The sequence below is a fragment of the Seriola aureovittata genome, chromosome 20 (assembly GCF_021018895.1).
Source record: "Seriola aureovittata isolate HTS-2021-v1 ecotype China chromosome 20, ASM2101889v1, whole genome shotgun sequence".
Lineage (NCBI taxonomy): Eukaryota > Metazoa > Chordata > Actinopteri > Carangiformes > Carangidae > Seriola > Seriola aureovittata.
Window position 1 is genome coordinate 6170321 of NC_079383.1, and position 18015 is coordinate 6188335.

Here is an 18015-nt window from a genome sequence, read left to right on the forward strand (position 1 = left end):
CTTCGCTCGCAGATGACCCTGGACTCAGAAAGCGGGAGGAGAGTTCACAGTCTGCTGCTGTTGTGCCATTGCAAAGCAGGAATGGTGTTGTCAGGATTTGTGGAGCCAGACCTTAATCCATGACAGCAGATAGATGTTAATGGACAACACCAGCTCAAGCAGTCCTTTTAGGTCAGGATGCATGTTCTGACCCTCGGGACCTGCGGGAAATACTCTGCAGACATATGGTTCATGTATGCATGCGTGCCTTCGGGTATGCAAAAACAATAGTGCAGTTTGAGCTGTTCATGTAGAAATGCTGCAACAATAACACACTGACCCTAAACTGTTTAATACCACAGCTGAACAGATTAGTGTGTTTTTTTTTGGGACAAGGAATAGATCTGGTTTGATCTCATGAGACCATGAACCTTAAATCAGGACAAAATTAGACAATGAACTTTGACGGCACAGAGCAAAACAGCCTGCAATGCTCAAAATCACTGGAAATTATGAGTACTGCAAAACAGAGAAGCATAACATGTTGAATGGGAAGTATCAGTGGTGTCAGTAAAGAATGATCCTCGGATACTGATCTGTAAAACTGAGATTCAGTAGTAAATATATGTACACAAAACACGGCATTAGATAACACTGAAAAGCAAATAAATATTTAAGTGGTTCTTGTTTTATCTTATCCAAGTAGTATTAGGGTTTCAAAAGAAATAATACCATGCCTCTGCATCTGTACCACCATACCTGTAGCTTTGTGGCTTCAAATAACATTTTATTCAACTTCATTTGCTCACAAGTAATGCTACGTGATTACAAAGGAATTATGTTGTAATAACTTGTCAAAAACTAAAAAAAGGCAAAGAAAAAATCTCACACATTTGAAAACAGACAAAAGATTTGATGAAGATTTGTGTCAAACAGGTAGGTGGTTAGTCAACAAAGCAATGATCCATTAATTCTGATCAAACTTGTGTTGATCATGAGTATTAGAGCATTTCATCCCACACTATCCTACAGCAACATAACAGGTTGTGCAGTTCAATTTCAGTAGCCTCAAATGAGTATTTTGTGTTTTGCTTTTGACATATAATGAAGCCGCATCATCCAGTGGAGCCAAATACTACAAGATACACCTCCAACTCGTGCTTTGCTGTCACGTTTCCGTCGGTCCCTATATCAGGAGCTGTGTCAATCGGTTTGAGAGGGAAAATTTTGTGTTTGGACTCTGTGGGGATAATCTTTTGTTTACATTTGGATTTGGGTTTTTCAAAGGTTGTTTCATGGTCAGGACAAGGGTCAGATGGAGGTTGTCTTCCTCCTCCGCTCTCCTCAGTCGTTCCTTAATCTGCTCCATCCCACGTCTGTGGTTCTGTGTCTGTGTGAGAAGTACACAGAAAGACAGGGGGGTACAGAGAGATATAAAAAGGGCTACAGTGTTGTGTAACACCCAGGATGCTGGGAAACCCTGCAAGCAAATGAGTCACTTTTGCAAGAATGAATGTTGACAGTGGAATGCAAATGTGAAATCAGGCAGCAACTGTTTGTTTGGACATAGTTTGCACAAACAATTCACAGGAGTATGATAGTTGTGCATGTTGGCTATTGTTCTGTACTGTAGTTCTGCTTAAAAAAGTAGTACAGGTTGATGGATGTGTCAAAGCGCTGTCAGGTCTTCAGTCAGAAAAAGGCAAAGCAGAGAGGGACAAACTGAAGTGTAAAATACGAGGTCACTGTGCTCAGAGACAGAAGACCACAGGGCTCAGCTCAGTCCTCCAATCCCTGCTCCCCTCTAAATCACACAGAGCTAAGAGACCAGGCCTCACTTTGGCTCATTCACATTCATGTTCATGACCACCACCTTTCAAATTAAGCACACATACACACACACACACACACACACACACACACACACACACACACACACACACACACACACACACACAGCCAGAGGCCGATGGCCACAAAGTGAAAGTCATGGTGATGGCATCCAAGCTTTTGGAGAAGACTCTCAAAGAAACAAAAAAAGACTATATCTGGTAACCTGGGTAAGATGTGTCACCACTGGGAGAGAGTAAGTCATTTGTTTTGTATTTCATCCCAACCCAAAATTTTCCACTTGCACACCTGATGAAGCAAAGAGCCAACACACCATCACAATTCATAAAGTTAAAAATATTGTATTGCTTTTAACAGGTAAAGCAAACAGGAGGGATATGTTCATGTTTAGTAGAAGACAGTATGACACATTTTCTCCTGACCATTATGTTAAAAGGAACTGCTCCTGTTGAGACTCCTATTGGATTTAGTTTTGTGATAGTCTGCCCTCAGTTTCTCTGTTGAGGAATACAGTATGCATTGCTATTTGTGCTTTAGCAAAGCACAGGGCATGAAGATCGGAAAACTTTTAATCATTTCAGTGAAACTTTATCTCTATTGGGGATTCTCACATGAATCCGGTTTCTTTCGTCAGTCTGTTTTACCACACAGACGAGACCAGTTTCAACCTCTGAGGCCAAGACTGTCAATATCTCACCAGTTGGAGAGGTAGCTGAAAATCCATTTAGAAATAAATTTAACATCCTCCACAAAGGAAAAACAGAAGATGGTTGCTATTTTCTTATTCATTAAACAAACAATCTTCTGTCTGAGTCACTGTCTACCTCACTGATTTTGTGACTTCCATACACCCGTGATCTATGTCCACTGTTCCTCTGTTTCTCTGTTTCTGCAGCATGACTACTGTACTGACAGTTACAGACAATCTTATTAAATGTTATTCAATCCAATCAAAACCGTATGTGAGTGAAAACAATTGAGAGGAAATTGAATGAGTCACTCCATTTGCTGCCCACATGCCACAGCGATGTTAATACATCCCAAATGTATTTCTCTCTCCTCCAGTTTCTTACAGCTCACATATGACTGTACATCTGAGCACTCAATCTGCCACAGTCCTGGAGAGGAAAGCTTTCCTACACTGAGTGATGCTTTTCATTAAACTCTACAGGAACCCTGTCGCCTGCCTGTCGGGCCAGTCCATATCCAGGTCATCAATAATGATTTCAGCAACGCCAGTGTGTTGCTATTTGGTCATGTTTTGGGGATAGTCTGCTTTTCTGACTTTTGGTTCAAGTGGTTTGAATCAATCGTCATTTTGGATCAACACATTTTTCAGCTGTTCTTGCTCACATGGTGACAGTGGCTTCAACAAACAAAAACACAAATATCTGACTCGTCATCTGCTACTGAAAAACCTTCAAACCTTGATCAGAGGTTCCCAGATAACATGGACAATGGTGTATCTGCTAAACACTGATGTGCAGATTGATGTATGTGCCAAGTTTGACACTGGAAGGCTGTTTGCACATTCCTCTGCTGATATAGGAAATGTACATACGAGCAGGATTTTGTGACATCACATAGTTTGAAGGCAAAATGTGCAGCACTAACTAACACATTTAGATTCCATAGATGCATCCATAAATTCTGGATTTTTCAAGGAGAGAGATGGACCTTCAATAAATTGTAGCTAAAAAGAAATTTTGATGGAAAAACCATATCAGACACAGATTATTTTTCAAAGCAAGGTATTTAAATATGTCTTAAAACATGTCTGGTGGGGATAGATAAGTTGTTTCAGCTCCTAGACGAGGGCTTTAAACATATGGCTGCTAATTGACTACACAGCTACAACCCTGGAGGTATTAAAGCAAGTCTATTAACACTGTGGTTACAAGTGGCAAATCCAACATGATGGTAATGCTATAATAAATTGTGGCACAAGTAGAGAGGAGTCAACAAGCCAGCAAAGTTACTCAGTGTAATCCATCTTACAATTGCAAACATTTGCAGTCATTAGCCACAATAAACCACTGGTCATACCAGACCAAGTCTGGCTGGTGCAGCAAAACCACTGAGTGCGCAGAAATGAATAAGACCGGGTTTTATTGTAGGTGGATGAAAGTTTTCATTTGCCAGAGAACAACATAATATGTCTTCTTTTAAAAGTTACATAGTCTCACTTAAATGTGACTACTACAGCTGATGAGGAGACGTCGGTCTGAACAAACACATCACAGAGCAGGGTCTGTAGTGCACACTACAGCAGGACTGTACCATGCTGACAATTTATTGCATCAGCAGCAGGTCACTGCCATCTTGTGGAAGAAAGATGGTTTTACATCATAGTTTTATTTGTTTGTACAGTTTTTACACAGGCAAAGCTGGACCTGAAACAAGCTTTCCAACTGTTCAACACGAGCACCAATAAAAACAGTTTGTATTTTTCAGTTTGTTTATTTCATTTTGCAGCATTTAATTTTAGACACACACTTTATTTCTGTGTTTCATGATTCATCATCCAGAGTCCTTTTTAAAAGCGCACAGTGTGTTTATTCGTGTTTCCCCCGACAGACTACATGACTAAACAGGATATGATGTCATCTAATATTTAACTGACCCATCCTGAACACTGCGACAGCACATGATTTGGATTTAAGACATGGAATATACTGTAGGTACCTGATATTTAGGGATGATATAGCACTCCGTCTGTCTGAACGTGGACCAAACGTTTAATGGTGGAGCCAGATGCAGGCTCAGTGGAAACTATTGCTCAATGCACTTCTTTCAAACTAAATTTATACCAGTCATAAAACGCTCCCAAAAAATATTTTCTTGCCAATACCTTTTCATCTCAAGTCCAACAAGGTCTGAAGTAGTAGAAAAAACATTTACTTATTGCATCATCATAACAGCAGAGCCTTGACTGAAAATTATCTGTTTACATAGTGGTCCGTAAATTCAAGACGTAAACACACTAGTAAAAGCAGTCCAATAGACTGGATGACTACAAAACAGCTTGGCTAATGTCCCTTTCTCTTTTTCCATTTGCTTTCCTCACCAGTGCACCTTTTTAGTCATTTCAATAGCTCTCAAGTCTCAGTCACATTATTATTAGCTAATACCTGTTTTATCTTATTGTGAAATTCATAATCTCTCTCTTCTTTTCTCCTGATTTAATTTACCACTTTTACAATACATATGCTGGGTATCTCACATTTGTTCACATAAAATAATGGGCTCACACTCATTCTCCCTTGGCTGTGTAGTTGATCTTCTTGTCTTTCTCTACATGTGGCAACCGCCTCACTATGGCAAAAAATATGATTAGCCACACATCACGTTTTTTGTCAAACTACAGCAGGGTGCTGGACAGCTAGGCCTATGTCTCATCTCCCCTGCTTTAGGATCCACAAGAGGAACATTTTAAGGCAGTTTGTTCCTGGAAGGTCCTATTAAGGCAGATTATCAGGGCCTGCTTTGTTTTGTTGCAGCATCCTCTAGTGGTCTGGGACACTGGCGTCCAGGAAACTCCATATGATTTGTTCCTTGGATAGGGGTCACCAGCTTTTACTCTCATTCTAAGTACCTTTGGTGAACTTCCTGATGGGCGCCAGGTCTACCGGTTACCTCTTGTTGGAGGTACGAACCTGGTGTCTCATCCAACCTGTTGGAGCTGGTGAAGACAGGTGGAAAGAGAGAAACAGATAAAGATGTAGAAAGACAGATTATGATGCTGTCTTTGCATGTGTTTGCTTCAGAATCTATAGCTCTGTTTAAACATTTGACACTCACAGCGTGGTTCACCTGCTTGTCTTGGATTACTGGCACTGCTACCAAAGGAAGACTGAAAGTTATGGATGGTCTCTTGAAGAATCTGCCTTTCTCGTCCCTGATGACGGCAAATGAAGATTGTTACACACCAGACAAAGATAATGCTCTTGCTGTACCTTCAAATACTGTGTCAATCTATTATGTGTCCACCTACATTTCTTTTCCATCCTTAGTACCTAAAGTAATTCTACCTAACAGTGCTGGCTCATATTGAACATAATGTTGGGTTATACTGTGGAAAAACTGAAGTGGAAAGACTATAAATCAAGCCCAGAGAGCACTGGAAACACACTACTGGAAGTAAAGATGTAAGGCATAACCATATAGTGTATGCTGAACTAAATGCACCTTTCCAGCATTAAGCTCTGATATGGCCGCCAAGATCTGTTGTCTAGGTCCATCTGTTTTGATTCCCAGCTCCTTCAGGTCTCCATCTGTTAGAGTCAGGAATGCCTCCATGTCCACCTAGAGGAAGGGGAAGAGGGGAAGGAGAAACACTGATTAAAAGGTCATATGAAACATGTGCGATATATTAAATATACACAATTTTCTGGGTTTAATACAGTATAAGTACAGAACTGTCCGGGGACTGCAGTTCAGTTACGTAGTCTTGGAAAAACACTTTCCTTCACATTGACAACTAATAAATCAAATTTATTAAAACAAAGGAGGAAAACAGACTTCATAGTTGAAGGAAAATGTTTTGGACAAAAAAGAAAGAGTACCTCCTGTTCCTCAAATATGGGCTGGTACTTCTCCAGGGACAGTTTCTTCAAGATACTAGACAGCTCATCTGAAAACATAAAGACAAAATAGCATACAGTATGATCTGAAGCAAGGGATATAACTTGGCAAATGAGGTGAGTAGTTATGGTTTGTGTGGATATCACGTGTGTTGGTTAAATTACATCCAGTGCCCATTGTGTAGGTTTGTGTGGTAGAACTGGGCCATGAGGCTGAAATGAATGCATCTCAGCATTTTGTCTTTTAAACATAGCAAAAGTGTAGATATAAAAATAGAAATGAATGACGTAACAAGAGGGTTTCTTACAATGAGAAAAATAATGTTGACAATGTTGCATTAAAAGTCAACTAAGTTAGACTATATCTGTCATTGATGTAATTAATAAATGACAAACACTTGAAATCATCAAAGCAAGCTGATCACCAATATCTATTGTTGTCCCTAATATGGCATTTTGAAGTATAATTTCAGAGTAAACCTGAATACAATGTGACATTACCTTCATCAGTGATGGTCCCACTGCTGGAGCCTCCACTGCTCTTGGAGCGAGGATGAGAAGAGGCTGAGGACAGAGAGTCTCCCGGCCCAGTAGGAGGCTTAGGCGTTGGGGAAGGAGATGGGGTCAGAGTGGGTGACGTGCTCTTGGAGGTGGAGGAATTCCCTGACTGTGGCCTCTTCTTCAACTCCATCTTCTACAAAGTAATAAAGGTGGACAGTAGCACAACTTCACTGACATGATAGGAGTCACCTCTTCAACTTTGGCTGTTTTACTCAGATATCGCAGTGATTTCAGAGAGGAAACATGGCACAGACCCTTCTTGAGTGGATATCGGAGGCGACCAGGCTTGGGTGGGAGTGGATGTCAGGGAGGCTGATATCAGGCAGCGGCAGGCTGGGTGCTGAGGCTGGCAGTGGGGGTTGGCTCTGTGTTGGGCTGTGCTGTTTCTCTGGAGCTTGGACCTTCACATCTATCAGACCTGCTGCCCTTTTCCTTTGAGCTGCTATCTGGGAGAGGACACTGTCTGCACTCCCCCCTAGTGGAGGGATGGAATAGAGAGTGTTTTATTGTAGATACTGTATGATACATATGCTTTCTGATAATCTGGTTGTGTTGTGCAGTTTGGCGATGCGTTTGTGTGAACCTGAACGGTTGTGAGAGTCCCGGTTGAGCCCTGCCACTCCATTGGAGCCACCGGAGGAGTGGGGGGAGTGATAGTGACCGGAGTTGGAGGGAGAGGAGGATGAGGGCCCCTTAGGGATGCTGGGAAATTTAATGGACCTGCTGACCACACGACTGATAGACGTCTGATAAATAAAGGAGAGAAGAGAGGATAACAAAAGACCCATGAATGATGACAAACATGCAGACTGTTAGAGAGGGGTTTTACCAACTCCACCCCTGAGCACTAACTTTCTCCTCCTCACACTCACAATATCTGAATTTCCACTGCTGTTTAGCTTCCTTTGGGGTGGCATGGGCAGGCGGGGCGCTTCGCTCTTTCCCTCCCTGAGGAGGCGCGAACGGTCCGAGTTCCACGGCTCAAAGTTGGACGGAGGCAGGAAGGGAGGGATCACTGCTTTCAGCTTGTCATTGGGCAGCCGGGTCAAGGGCGCACCGCTTCTCAGCTACAGCAGATGGAAAACACAGCAGAGGAACAACACTACCACTTATTATAGTAACAATAATCCTTATTTATACAACACTCATTAATAAAAAAATAAATACTGTATAAAAGTGCAAACCCTAACTCTAAACGCCATACATAAGTATGTGGTACTCATATAGTGGCCCCAAAAAGTATTCGGTTTTCAATAAGATGAAGTGAAGGGGTCTGAATATTTTCTTAATCACTGTGAAACTGACGACTGTGACATAAACATCATAAAAACTGTTAGAAAGTTAACAAACTTGGCTATATACTACTTAAACTGATTTTTTTCAGAGGTTCTTTGAGGTAAATTATTATAATCAGAAAACTGCCCGAAGCTGATAAAATGTACAATAAAATGTTCTTTAAACCAAATATTCCTACCATTGTGGTTATTAGGAAGTCCTCCTTTTCTGAGGATGCCCTACAAAGACCTGGAACAAAGGAACAAACAGTACATTTACATATTCCCTCTTCTACATCATACAACATACATGTGCAACTCATACATACATGTACAAAATTCCATTTACGCTAAACTTATTCATGGCAGTTTTACAGATCACTGTGGCTCACCGGTATCTTTGCTCTTGACAGCCCATGCAGCGCTAACATCATTCCCTCCCAGGGCAGGAGATGGTGCCAGCGTCCCATTAGATACAGCACCAGGCTTCCTATTTGCCTTCATTGTGGCATCCAGTGAAGTTTCAGCATCATCAGGGAATGGAGCCAGGCGATTGGACGAGAGGCCATGCCTCAGAGTGTGAGTCAACTTAAGCCGCCGGAACCGATTTGACATCCTACTCCACCAGGACTGGAAGAGGATGCAGTCAAACATGTGTGTGCGTGTGCTTCAGAGATATGGTAGTTGACGTTTTGAGTGCACAGTCATTATTAAATCATTGATAAAATGTGATTTTAATATTACAGTTTAATTAAATAATATATAAATAATTGAACAATAGTACAGGTTTTAATTCATACAGACAACGTTAAGAAAACATACTTTTACATAGAATATTAGCGTTACAGGACTTCACTTGGTCTTTACCTTGAGGCCTCCCTTGTCATCAGGTGGCACAGGGACATTGTTGAGGGACTGTCGACTTTTGGAGCGAGTCATTAAGGCTCTGCCGCGGTGTTTCGACTTCTCCTTATCTACTTGCATACACACTGATGCTAACAGACGCACCAACTCAGTGTCTGAAAAAAATGAAACAGAGAAAATAAATAAATGAGCAATCAGTGAGTGAAAGGATGAGCGACCATCATGGAAACTACACAACAGAGACTGTGTCACATGCTAACGTCCACGTGTGGAGATGAGATAAAAGTTTAATTAGTCATAATTTCATCAGGAAATCATTTCAGCTTTCTAGCTCTCTTCATTGAATAATTCTGTGTTAACAGAATCTTTTCATTTTCATTTCAGCTTCAATTATTATTTATTGTAACCAGAATAGTTTATATATATTTTGGAAAAATATGCTTCTGAATTACATAACTGAATTATTTAAGTACCTGTACCTTGGGCAAAGTCAGGTACATACAGACTAAAAGACAAATATCTGCCATCCTTCTTTTCAAGAATGTATTACTATTTTAAATACCTGGTGGATACTTCTGCTGTCTATTACAACACATTAAGAAGGGTTTGTTTTTTCAGTCTGAGCACATTCTCCCAAAGTGCTGCAGAACAAAGCGATGATAGTGTGGGTACCTGGGTCATTCAGCAGCATAACCAAATCAAAGGCTGTGTATCCATTCTTAGCTCGAAGGTTGACATCTGCCCCTTGACTCAGCAGGTACTTGACAATGTCTTTATTACTGAAGGAAGGGAAACAGAAAAAAAGATATGTGCTGTTTGTACATCGCACGATCAAATGATTTTATTCCCATCAAAATCACTTTTTTTAATGATCTGAAATGAAATGACAGACGAAATCAACAATTTAACTATATTCATTTGAATATGGAAACAACAAACTCCATATAAAAAAAATGGAATACCACTATTGTCTCTCATGTAACCCATCTTACCCGTGATAGGTGGCCTGCATTAGTGCAGTCCACCCATGGACGCCATCTTGTTTGTCTATGTCGGCATTCTTCTCCACCATCAGCTGCACCACCTCTAACTGACCGCTCACTGCTGCCATCATCAGAGGTGATGCTCCCTCCTGGTTGGATGAATTCACCTGAGTGGGATCCTCCTCCAAGATCTCTTTAACTAGCTGGGAATTCCCTGAGTCGGCATAAAACACACACATGGATACATAACTATGCAAATATATGGACGTGACTGTGTTTATTTGTTAGTGATCTCACCTGGTAGTCTCACAACCAACATGCTATTTATGTGTAACTTTGCTTTTTCAGTAAGAATCTAATTTAACTTACCCAATTTGAGGGCACTGAACACATCTGGTCTTCTTCTCTCATCGTCTGTGAAGAAATGAGTGAGACTGAGAACAGAAGAGAGCTCTGACTTTAAATCAACAATCCTACTTGGCCAGACTTCACATAGCTCAGCACCATTAAAAACTAATGGAGGAACGTGAGAAAAGTAGACACATAAAAACACTCTGCTGTAACTGGAACATCTTGTATACTGAAATTCAGACAGTCTCATGAAAAATTGCAGTAATATTCTTTTTGTTCATTTGCTGACAAATTGACGACACATCACTGCATAAAGAGATCAGAGATTGAATTATCTTGACAAACTGATAGATTAAGGATCAAAACATAGAAGCACAAGTGAGCATGAATGCCACAGGCAGAGTTTGATCCTGCAGGTAAACTGGCTTAAATCCTGAACCTCTGGTGCAAAGAGCTATTAAACATCAAAGAGGCTGAGAGCCGCCCCCGTTGGTTTCACTCTCACATGAGTGTCAACTGCAATACAAACACATCTAGATCCTTGTTGTGGCGACAGACACAGATGCAATAAGAGGTACAGACAACACTTCCTGTGAAACTGTTAAAACATTTTAAAAAACATATTCTTCATCAAAACAAACGCCAAGAATACAACTCATCCAAACAAAATGAACACAAAACATGTCACAGTCTGAGAGACCAGGAAATGAAAATGTACTGAGCTCCTTTTTTATTCTTTTGATTGCTCATTCTTTGATTGTTGTCAAATACAATGTGCTGCCTTTTTTCTTATACTGTATAGTTGTACTTACATTGTAAACCTTGTGCAGCATGCTGTGACAACCGTATTTTATCATCGTCAGGCCCTACCTGTCTGGGGTCGAACAGTGGTGATGGAGTCCAGATAGGCCTTGACGTCTCTCTGTTTAAGCTGCATGGCCAGTTCAAAGGCTGTCTTAGACAGAACATTGACTCGGTCTGGGTCAGCTCCACGTTCCACCAGCTGCTGAGCCACAACCACCTTCAAAACACACACATCTTTATTCTGTTTTCCATCCAGTTACAATCAGATACCATGCTGGGATATTACTCCATATGCATTAGTGCTGTAACTGTGTAAAAATAAACAACATGTAAGTCTAAATGGCACACAAGAAACGATACATCCCCAAATGAGACCCACAAGAGTCAAAATGTATTATCCATCAATCTTTTATCCATCCATCATTAACCTAACCTTCCCACTGAGGGTGGCCACCATCAGTGGACCCCAGCCAGTGGTCTTCTGGGAAAAGCTGACATCAGAGCCCCACTCTAGCAGCAGGCGCACTGTGGCCTCATGGCCATGCTGAGATGCCACCATAAGGGCAGTGATGTCCATGAATTCTCTGCCACCTCCTCCTTCTGGACAACCCTCACCCCCTCCAAAACCAGCCGTGCTGTGGAAAACAAAGGGATAGAACCAGACCACTTTCCCAGACAAGGATTTAGACCTAAAGATGTTATTCAAATAAACTCTAAATTGAATTCTGAAAAAAAAATCAGCCCCAACCTGCAGCTGTTATTGTTGTTGCCATTGGAGACTGCCTCTGCAGCCACAGCCAGATGATCATAGTCATCAACATAAGCCCCACTCTCCAGGAGTAGTTTGACTACATGAGTGTGTCCCCCACGGGCCGCCATTGTCAGGACACTTGCACCGAGCCTGTTCCGTCCATTAATCTCTGCCCCGTTCTCCAGCAAGATGTGGGCAACGGTCAGGTGACCAAACCTGGGTGGAAGATGGAGACACAGAGGATGAGAAAGGCAGTGGAACTCAAATATCTAATTTCCTCAGCTGAACACAGTTGATCGAAAATGTTATATTTTCATTAGGGTGCTACTCCTCTTTCAGCGGAGTCAACTCTCACATGGTTGAGAAAGTGCATCACTGCCACAGCAGGTACATTACTGTACACACTGCTTGTGCACACTGAAGGTACACTAAGCAATTTGACATCAGACACTGAAAACACAGGCAAGCAAGCTGAACTCAGGTGAACAGGTGATTTGTCAAAGTTTCATGACACTGACACATAATATTTTCATTAAATGAATATTCATATACATTTTGTTGAAACTAAGAAATTATTTCATACATAACAATAAACACAATAATACATACATGATGCTTCACCAAACCCTATGCCTGAATCTGGCCACTACTTATCAAATGTTCATTTAACAGGCAAGACTCTTACACACACATAGTTCGATACAAATTCAACATACATTTGCTTTACAAGAAAAAAGCATTTTAGATTTGTCTCATTGTGGCCACTGTCACAATACTGAAGAAGAAAAGGTTTGTGTGTGGAAAAAATATATTATATAATTCATCACTAAAGTTTGTTATTGTTGAACGAATTAAAGAGTGGCACAGTGTTGTGAAGTGATTCATCATTGACAGCATGGCGCTATAAATGAAATTGCCAGATTTTTTAATGGAGTTTTGTCTGACACTCTCTTGATACTTTGAACATAGTGCAAAGAGTTGCAGCCCGCAGCCCCACCTAGCAGCCTGCATCAGCGGGGTCCAACCGTAGTTGTTGCGGCTGTCCACCGAGGCTCCCTTTCGGAGCAAAAACCGGACCAGGTTCTCGTGACCGCTGGCAGAGGCGAACTGCAGGGCGGTGTTCCCCTCCTCGTCGGTGCAGTCCACCGGTACCAGAGACAATATGTCCGCGGCGTTGCACTCCGACCCTGCTTCTGACCGCAGTCTGCTCTGCCGCCCGGACTCTTTCGGGGCTCCGGGCTCCAGGATCCCCCGGGCCGTCTCATAGTCGCCCTCATCGCAGGCACGGAAAAGCAGCAGAGAATCAGCGGGGACACCAAAATTCATTTCTTCATTTAAAGCCTTATTCCGCCTCCATTAAACTCCCGTTTGTTTAATCGACGGTAACGGTCCGAAAGTTCCCCTGTCACTTGGCGGCGGCCCGTGTTTCGAAATCATGACGCACAGTGAAATAAAGTTTAGTCTCCAGGTCGAGGACTGTCCTCCTTCCTCCCAGACAATGCAACCATCCTCTCATCTCCAATCATAAACTTTGACAAAACTTGTTTCCTCAAAACAACTTTCTGGCAACCGGCCGCATCACCACTGCCCCGGTTCCGTTACTTGTTGAGAAATTCACCCAAAGATCTACTACAACACAGAGCACAACTTCCGCTTTTATCTTTCATAAGAAAAGCCTCAACGTTTATGCCCATGTGATGGACGTTTCAGTTATTTACTCATGAGTCCCTCAGTTAGCAGGACTTATCTAATGAGTGAAGTTCCTACGGTCTGTCTCTACATTTTCCCTGTCGAAATCAAGCAAATTTTAATACGAAAAGTGTAAAATATGACTCACTTTCAACAAACACGCCACTTTATAAAATGACACATCTTGCAACAACTTTGTGGCAGACGTTCAGTTACCCTAAATACTACCTTTGGGAGTGATGTGTCAACCTTCATTTACTTACATAGTGTGGACAGAATAGTAGTGTATATAACAGTGATTATTCAATTACTAAATATTTTGGTTATTGGCCACACGCATTATGGTTTTTACCTCCTTTTTTTTGGTTCTTTTTTGAGTTTTAGGTAGTTCAAGTCGAGATTCTTTATTAAAACTACTATTATTTAAAAACTACAATTCAAAAGGCTAAAGTTAGCAAAAGTTAGCTTTCAGATTTTGCTAAATATTTTATCAGTGTTACTATTACAAGCACTTTTGTGTTTTGTTTGTCAGGTTTGTGCTATTATACACAAAATTATACAATCAAATAAATGAAGAAATAAAATAGATAAAATTATTTGTACCATTAAATGCCTAAGACTTCACTTTCTTCGATGGTCGATGGTCACCAGAAATACAGATTTTAATTCCTGTTTTCACTTTTCTTACATTTAATTTATTTTTATTTTTGAAAGGTTTTAAGGGATGTATTCGTATATAAGTAATATGTTTAACTTAACTAGATAATAGTGGAATTGACAGTAGTCTTTATTGCCCTCCAGTGGTCATCGTGAGGAACTACATATAGTCTGTACATGGAATTAAAACAAAGTGTGGCCACCGCTGGGTGCCGCTGTGGTCCCAGACTAAGTCTAAAACACTAAAGAAGAAGTACCAGGAGCCCGGATGAGTGGTACTTAATGAAGCCCAGGCCTCTGCTCGCCCTTTTCCCGAAGAGCTAACCACGCTGGTGGAGACCGTTCCTGGCTCACCGCTGTTCGTCTGAATTTCTTCCGAATAAGTCGGTCAGGAATAATTAAAATGGTATGTGCTGTTTGGACATAGCTGTGGCTGTGATTTACGATGTTTTTTTGCTGATGAAGTGGAATTTATATCGTCGAATCTCACATAATTCTACGGATTGTTTTAGCTAACGTAAGCACCGATGGCTTCTGTCGTTCAAGTAACCGTCCCGCTAAAAACCGCCACAAAACGGACTCTTAAGCAGTACTACGTTTGTTACGGTTAAAAGTTAACACCCTACATCAGTATCTCAACCGAATCTTTAGGGCAGTTCTTAATACTATAATTATTGCCCGGCTTGTTTAACCGCGCACTACCGGTATTTCCTTGAAGTATAAACCTCCGATGAAGTGTCTTGCTCTCACGATTGTGTCTCACAATCGGTGACGCTATTGTACAAGTGAGTGCGGAAAGTAAGTGTTTCTGATCATTTAAAAATAAGGATGGGGTCACAGATATTCGATTGGAAGGTTTGTTTGACAGGATAAATTTGTCGGTTAGCTCAGACAGAAATGGAGCCTGTCGTGTTTAGTCAAACCGATGCTAGTTCGATGAAAGACAGTTGAGCAACATTAGCTGGATCATATCCCGTGTATGTGGTAACTTTGAAGTGTGAAGTGGACAAACTGATGTGGGAGTTTACCCATGATGCACACAATAAAGCAACCTTTTGTGTTAGCATTGTTGCTTGTAATATTTGCTGCTCCACGTGCTGGTTAGCAGGTGCTGCGTTTAGGTGCTCCACGTAAATCTCCATCTCAACAGTAACCTGGGTTTTCAGGGTTGTAAACAAAGGAGTAACTAAACACGATTCTATAATTAGTTTACCTATTTTTTTTTTGGTGGATTTGAAATGGTAAACTGTAAATTTTTAAATGACTGTCATAACATGAGGAAATGCTGAAGGCATTCAGGTCTGCTCAATGCGCATGTTGAGTACCGATTCTGCATAACTCTTGTCACTATATTATCGATGACTGGTCCAGTGTTTTAATAACTCCTGTTTCTACACATGCAGGCTTTCAAGGATACTGGTAAGGCCCCTGTGGAGGCTGAGGTTGCCATTCACCGCATCCGCATCACCCTCACAAGCCGCAACGTCAAATCTCTGGAGAAGGGTAACTAAGATTAAAAAAATAAATCATTTTGAGAATGTAACATAGACCTGAGCAATGAGGATAAAATTTTCATCATGATAAACCTTGATGACTTTATACGCTATTCTGAGCCATGGTTTTAAAAGCATCATGAAGTGATTGATGTTTTTTCGAGTCTTTTAAGTTTTATTCTATCATCCCTAGTCTGCGCAGACCTGATCCGTGGCGCTAAGGAGAAGAACCTGAAGGTGAAGGGGCCTGTCCGCATGCCAACCAAGGTACTGAAGTACATGGGCTAGATAAACATTGTGTTTAGTATATGTGTATAACACATTGGTCTGTTTTTAAAATAGATCAAGTCTGTCATCTTCCCTGTGTTATGTTTTATTTGCGCCATTAAAGCAGATACTGTTAAGACAGTCATTGGACAAAACTAGTACAGGCATTCATCAGGACATGTTGGCTGTTAAACATAGAAGACTTCTAATTAATCATTGAATGTCTGTTTCACACAGAAGTTTAAACTTTTTATTTACCTGCCCCTCATGTTGCTCTTCATCCTTTGTTGCCACTGACAAATTACAACAAATCAGATGTAGCAAATATATGCTACAACTCATGAAGGTGCTAAATGCAGCTTTGCAAACTTTCTGCTTTTTAAAAAAAAAAAAAAAAAAAGTTTATTTGCAGGCTTTTAACAAGGCATAAAGGGAAGAATTTGCAAGTTGAAATAAGCTAAATTTTCATTAACAATTGTGACTGGTTTAAAAAATAAAAAAATTCCAGTAACTCAGAACTTTATTCAGTTTTGAAATGATGGCACTACCACCAATTTAGACAAGGTGTTCTGGATTCTTGTTTTCATTTTGATAAAACTAAATTTTGGTTTCTCTGCCTTGTTCCAGACTCTGCGTATCACCACCAGGAAGACTCCCTGTGGTGAGGGATCCAAAACCTGGGATCGCTTCCAGATGAGGATCCACAAGCGCCTGATCGATCTGCACAGCCCGTCTGAAATTGTCAAGCAGATCACCTCCATCAGCATCGAACCTGGTGTTGAGGTTGAAGTTACCATCGCAGACGCATAAACAATGCAGATGATTTAATAAAGAAACAAAAAGGAAACTGATGTCTTATTTTGTCTGTTGATGTGTGAAATATTGTGACAGCAGAAATGGCTGAAATGTTCGCAAAAGGGAGTGTGTGGGATGGGGATGTATTTCACTATGAAACAGGTATGACACTTAGACTTGGTAAATTTGCAGCGGAAGGAACATGGAAAAGTTTGGAAGTGCTTTACTTCATTGTGATTCTGATTAGATGATTAGTCAGCTAGTGATCTTAGAGGCTTCATTTTAATTCAGTGTGAAGTCCCTCACAATGATAACTAGCAGGTTGCCTTCAGTGACCCAAGATATCCAAACCTGCCTTATAGTTTTCCAGAATGGATCACTGCTCAGGAGACTGTCCAGTTCACCCACCATTTAAAATTGTCCACTAGAACACCTCCAAAATGCTGATCAGATGGTATTTGTGTGGATTTAAGCTTTTATGGTTTAAAAGGTGCAGTCTGTATAACTCCAGGTACAAAGGATTTCGTCCTGAATTAATACTTGAAGGCTGTCCAGTTCATGATGCTGTAAGCACTCAGAAAATATATTTATCCTCTGCACATCAGCTCTCAGAAGAATCTGGTTCCCACAATCTTTTTCCTTTTCTGTATACGGGGGGAAATATGAAAGTCCAAATACAGTAATGTCTGAGAATCACCTGTAGAAGATCATGTCCAATTTGGAGCTTTTACAGAACACCTTTGCATTTTCTCTTTTCAATGTAAGAGGAAAATACTCTGCTTTGACATAATACACACTCTTATTCACAATTTACAAAATGAGTCACAGGGTGGTTGGTTTTGCTTTCATTTTTGGATTTATATAATCTCTTGAGAATAAAAGTGCTCTGTCTATGTGGATGTAGTTAGATACAGCAGCATCTGTCACCTTATACCCTAGACCCTCAGACTGTGATATGATACAGCACCTTTGAACTGAACCCAGCAGAGCACTAAGCTGACTGGTTGTTCCTGGTGATTTGCTCAACTTCTCACCTGCCTTCAATTAAAACTGATTACAAGCTCCCCCTGATTTTCAGTGGGAGAACAGCAGCAGATCAAACCTGTAGTTCTT

At 40.9% G+C, this 18015-nt stretch overlaps 2 protein-coding genes and 1 non-coding gene across 6 annotated transcripts; 2 read left to right on the forward strand and 1 right to left on the reverse strand.

Annotated features, from left to right (window-relative positions):
- Nucleotides 1–300: 300 nt before the first annotated feature.
- On the reverse strand, nt 301–13615 carry LOC130161467 (ankyrin repeat and SAM domain-containing protein 6-like). Of its 4 annotated transcripts, none has more exons than XM_056364791.1 (19): nt 12999–13615; nt 11999–12217; nt 11684–11885; nt 11317–11467; nt 10465–10509; nt 10105–10309; nt 9785–9891; nt 9116–9267; nt 8641–8878; nt 8449–8498; nt 7847–8041; nt 7558–7720; nt 7229–7449; nt 6915–7107; nt 6396–6463; nt 6019–6135; nt 5644–5728; nt 5426–5512; nt 301–1369 (listed from the first exon to the last, which is right to left on the reverse strand). In XM_056364791.1, exons 1-18 carry the CDS (start codon nt 13325–13327, stop codon nt 5463–5465), a joined length of 2790 nt encoding a protein of 929 aa, XP_056220766.1. In that variant the 5' UTR covers nt 13328–13615; the 3' UTR covers nt 301–1369; nt 5426–5462. The 4 variants fall into 4 exon arrangements, with proteins under 4 accessions (XP_056220766.1, XP_056220764.1, XP_056220765.1 ...); XM_056364789.1 differs by having other exon boundaries at nt 303–1369; nt 5632–5728; XM_056364790.1 differs by lacking the exon at nt 301–1369 and having other exon boundaries at nt 4083–5512.
- A 979-nt stretch (nt 13616–14594) lies between these two features.
- On the forward strand, nt 14595–16954 carry rps20 (ribosomal protein S20). The gene is made up of 4 exons (XM_056363708.1): nt 14595–14753; nt 15751–15850; nt 16034–16107; nt 16735–16954. The coding sequence occupies exons 1-4, from the start codon at nt 14751–14753 to the stop codon at nt 16915–16917; spliced, it is 360 nt and encodes a 119-aa protein (XP_056219683.1). The 5' UTR covers nt 14595–14750; the 3' UTR covers nt 16918–16954.
- LOC130161712 (small nucleolar RNA U54) lies at nt 15899–15966 on the forward strand. The gene has a single exon (XR_008826192.1). It is a non-coding gene; the product is annotated as a small nucleolar RNA U54 (small nucleolar RNA).
- Nucleotides 16955–18015: the final 1061 nt, after the last annotated feature.

What these genes read in the sequence shown, in the direction of transcription:
- LOC130161467 (XM_056364789.1), bottom strand. Translation starts at nt 13,327, where the DNA reads ATGAATTTTGGTGTCCCCGCTGATTCTCTGCTGCTTTTCCGTGCCTGC. An exon ending in CCGCTGATGCAGGCTGCTAG is followed by an intron (nt 12,218 to 12,998) that starts GTGGGGCTGCGG and finishes TCTTCCACCCAG; the next exon opens with GTTTGGTCACCTGACCGTTG. An exon ending in TGGGACCATCACTGATGAAG is followed by an intron (nt 6,464 to 6,914) that starts GTAATGTCACAT and finishes TTATGTTTTCAG; the next exon opens with ATGAGCTGTCTAGTATCTTG.
- rps20 (XM_056363708.1), top strand. An exon ending in CGTCAAATCTCTGGAGAAGG is followed by an intron (nt 15,851 to 16,033) that starts GTAACTAAGATT and finishes TATCATCCCTAG; the next exon opens with TCTGCGCAGACCTGATCCGT. An exon ending in CTGTCCGCATGCCAACCAAG is followed by an intron (nt 16,108 to 16,734) that starts GTACTGAAGTAC and finishes GCCTTGTTCCAG; the next exon opens with ACTCTGCGTATCACCACCAG.